Source organism: Otolemur garnettii, unplaced genomic scaffold, assembly GCF_000181295.1.
Source record: "Otolemur garnettii isolate 467f Iridium unplaced genomic scaffold, OtoGar3 scaffold00091, whole genome shotgun sequence".
Lineage (NCBI taxonomy): Eukaryota > Metazoa > Chordata > Mammalia > Primates > Galagidae > Otolemur > Otolemur garnettii.
Genome location: NW_003852486.1, coordinates 4,032,981 through 4,036,726, shown reverse-complemented (window position 1 = coordinate 4,036,726; position 3,746 = coordinate 4,032,981). Strand labels below are relative to the sequence as shown.

Below are 3,746 nucleotides of genomic sequence, written 5' to 3'. Positions count from 1 at the left end.
AGTTTCCTGCCTCAGCCTCCCAAGTAGCTGGGACCACAGGCACCCGCCACAATGCCCGGCTATTTTTTGGTTGCAGCCATCATTGTTGTTTGACAGGTCCGGGCTGGGTTCAAACCCGCCACCTTAGGTGTATGTCATGGCTGGTGCCTTAGCCACTTGAGCCACAGGCTCCAAGCCCCAGCTATTTTTTTGTTACAGTTTGTCTGGGGCTGGGTTTGAACCTCAGTATATGGGGCAGGTACCCTACTCACTGAGCCACAGGCACTGGCCCAATTTAATTTTTAATAGTGTCTGTGTTTAATATGTGGCACTTGTGTCTTGCAAGACACTATGAGCTGGCTCCCCCACATCACTGCTATTAGTCTGCACCTTTTCCCAAAAACATTGTGTGAGGGTGGGGGTCAGTTGGAGGTTAAATTGCCATGAGAAAGGGAGGACCCAGCAGTGACCCCTGGCTGGGGCTCTGTACTGGGCTGTGGCGTTTACTGACCTATTTATCCAGTGGTCCACTAGCCTGACCCATACAGTGGACAGATGTGAGCTTTTGTGTTTGAGGACTGTTCAGGAGCTCAGACATTGTCCACAGGTCACTTGAATGTTGCTTCATCTGACACTAACCCCCTGCCCCTGGAACCTTAAAGATGATCACTCTTTCAGCTTCCAAACCCTGCCCTTTTTTTTCAGAACATTCTCCACAGTGGTGATGGCCACATTCATGTGGGTCTCTGCGTTTGCTGCCATCTTTCCCTCTCTCCTGGAAGCTCCAGAGGGCCATGTCAGTCTCACTTACCCCTGAATACACAGTTCCTGGTGGGCAATTGGTATATAGCAGGCAGTCAGTGAATCTGTTGAAAGGGAAGGGCCTGAGAAAGCAGAGACATGGGAAAACAAGGGAGGGAGAAGAAACCACCATGAGATTTTATTTAACTTGAGTTTTTTAACTGAAGAGGAATAAACCATTAGAATGAACTGAGTCTCTTTTGATCCTTCCAGCTACCAGGATATAGCAATGAAAAGCTCTCAGCTGTTAGTGTCAGAGACCTGATTGAAAATCAGGCTTGGGGGCCGGGCAGGGTGGCTCACACTTGTTATCCCAGCACTTGGGAGGCCACCGCAGGTGGATTGCCTGAGCTCATAGGTTCGAGACCAGCCTGAGCAGAGCGAGACCTTGTCTCTAAAAATAGCTGGGCATTGTGGCCAGCACCTGTAGTCTCAGCTACTTGGGAGGCAGTGTCAGGAAAATTGCCTGAGCCCAGGAGTTGGAGGTTGCCGTGAGCTGTGCACAGCACTCTACCCAGGGCAACAGCTTGAGACTCTGTCTAAAAGAAAAAAAAATCAGCTTTGAACAATAAATCTATTATCTCGTTCAACAAGAAGCCCCAAAGTAGGGTGGATGCAGGTTGGTATAAGCCCTACCCTCAGAATAGGGCCCCCATAGTTGTGGGTAGCTGGAGGTGTCACCTGCATATGGTAATGTCCTACAAAAAGGGCGTTAGTTGTCTTCTCTGCAGCTCTTTAGGAGTAAGGCAATCTTTCTCAGAGGCCACAAGCCCTGTCCTAATCCAGAAAACTCAAAATGAGCCTCCCAGACCAGCACTGTCAGTCTCATCTAGAAGCTTCTTAGAAGTGATCTTTAAGGGACAAATAGTTGAACTTGGGGCTCTCCTGAGAGAATTGAGGACACTGATGGGGCACTGGTGGAGTTGAACCATAGCTATAAATGAGAGATTTGCATCTACTGCCTTTAACCAAGGCCAGGAAGATAAAGCCTAGAGTCCTGTGATGAGAAGCAGAAGTCGCCAGGCAGCCTGGTGACCGGTTATCCTCCCGCTTCTACTGTCTCTTTCCTGCTAGCTACCAGAGATTCACTGACTGTTACAAGCACTTCTACCGGTTACAGCCTGAGATGACACAGCGAATCTATGACAAGTTTATAACTCAGTTGCAGACATCTATTCGGGTGAGTAGCAAGAAGCCCAGCAGGTACTGCTGACTTTGGTTTTGTCTCTAGTCAGTCCTCTGAGGGCAGTGACCCCCTACTCTCTGCCCCATATTCTCAGTCCCTAAAACTTCTTGGTGCCCAGCAGGCTGCAGCATTAGTCATCCCTCCCCCTCCTCTTATTGTCCAGTATCATAATTATATGTCTGTACATGTCTGCCACAATAGACTGCGGACTCAGTGAGGGCAGGACAGGGTCTTACACATCTTTGTACCTCCAGCTCTCGGTGTAACACCTAGTGCAGAGAAAGCATTTAACAAATTGTTTGATCAGTGGAACTGAATGCTACTGGGAATATTAAAAAGTATACAGTTCTGGCTCAGAGCCTGTGGCTCAAGTGGCTAAGGCGCCAGGCACATACACCTGAGCTGGTAGGTTCGAATCCAGCCTGGGCCCGCCAAACAACAATAATGGCCACAACCAAAAACAGCCGGGCACTGTGGCAGACACCTATAATCCCAGCTACTAGGGAGGTGGAGGCAGGAGAATCGCTTGAGCCCAGGAGTTGGAGGTTGCTGTGAGCTGTCATGCCACAGTACTCTACTCAGGGTGACAGCTTGAGGCTCTGTCTCAAAAAAAAAAAAAAGTATACAGTTCTATTCTTGTCTTTAAGTGACTTTAATATCTCTAGAGAGGTAAACTTCCATGCTGCTACACCCCAGATGGTCCCATGAAGCATCAGCATGTACAGTGTCAGCAAAGGGCTCTGGGAGTAGGGTAGCAGTAGGGTTGTGGCAAGGGAGGGGAGAGGCTTGCTGCAGGCTCTTTAAATGTCTTCCATTTTATATTTTATCTTCTTAATTATGAAAGCCATATGTTATAGGAAAGTTGGAATGTTTGGGAAAGTACAAAGATACAGAATAGAAACTAGCCAAAATCCTACTAGGTGCTGTTAGCAGTTTAATGTATTTTCACTGTGGGTTTGTCTAGTATTATCATAACTCTTTCCTCCTTTCTCTTCAGGAGGAAGTCTCAGAAATAAAAGAGGAAGGGAACCTGGAAGCTGTCTTGAATGCCTTGGATAAAATTGTGGAAGAAGGCAAAGCCCAAAAGGAACCAGCCTGGTGAGCATGGGGGTGAGGAGGTGAAAGTGTGGTGCGAGGTGCATAGGAAAGAGGCAGCAATTCAGCTTCTTGAAGAAGACTGTTTAAGACTGGCTTTTACCCATGAGACTCTGGGCTTATGGCCTCTGAGAGAGGACCCTTTGACAAGGGCAATTAGAGAGGACAGTTGAAACACAGGGTTCTCTCTGGGGGAGGATAGCCCCAGGTTGAGCACATATTGTCCACAGGTTCAGGGAGGGGGGTGGTTGAGACCAAACTGAAGAAGCCCTCCTAGAGAGCTCACTTGAGCACCTGTTTGGCCTGTGAGAGAGAGGGAAGGTTGCAGTGAGTGGGAAGGGATAGAACTGCCACATTTGGAATTGTGTAGATTAGGCTAATTTGTTTATTCAACAGATATTTAGGGAGCACCCACTCTATGCTTGATACTGTTTTAGATACCAGAAACTCAGCATGAACATATAGATAATGGCATCTGCTCTCCTGGAGCTGACATTCTAGTGGGCAACCTGGATGTCCAGCATGTCAAGTGCAAATAGAGAAGTGGGGTCTGGGGAGAACGGAGGGCATCCAGACCACAGCAGCCTGAGCCCCTGCCTCCCACAATCCCTCTCTAGGATTCTCAGTGGAATCCTAGGCCACATAGAGTAGATACATTTTTTTGTACCTCCAATTTTTTTTTTTT

At 47.9% G+C, this 3,746-nt stretch overlaps 1 protein-coding gene across 1 annotated transcript in view; it reads left to right on the top strand.

Moving 5' to 3' along the window:
* The window catches only part of PMF1 (polyamine modulated factor 1), a 33,085-nt gene that overhangs the window by 21,531 nt on the left and 7,808 nt on the right, over nucleotides 1–3,746 (top strand). The window contains exons 2-3 of the mRNA XM_003795262.3: nucleotides 1,855–1,960; nucleotides 2,964–3,064. Coding sequence (XP_003795310.1) covers nucleotides 1,855–1,960; nucleotides 2,964–3,064 — 207 coding nt within the window. The remainder of the gene's footprint in view (nucleotides 1–1,854; nucleotides 1,961–2,963; nucleotides 3,065–3,746) is intronic.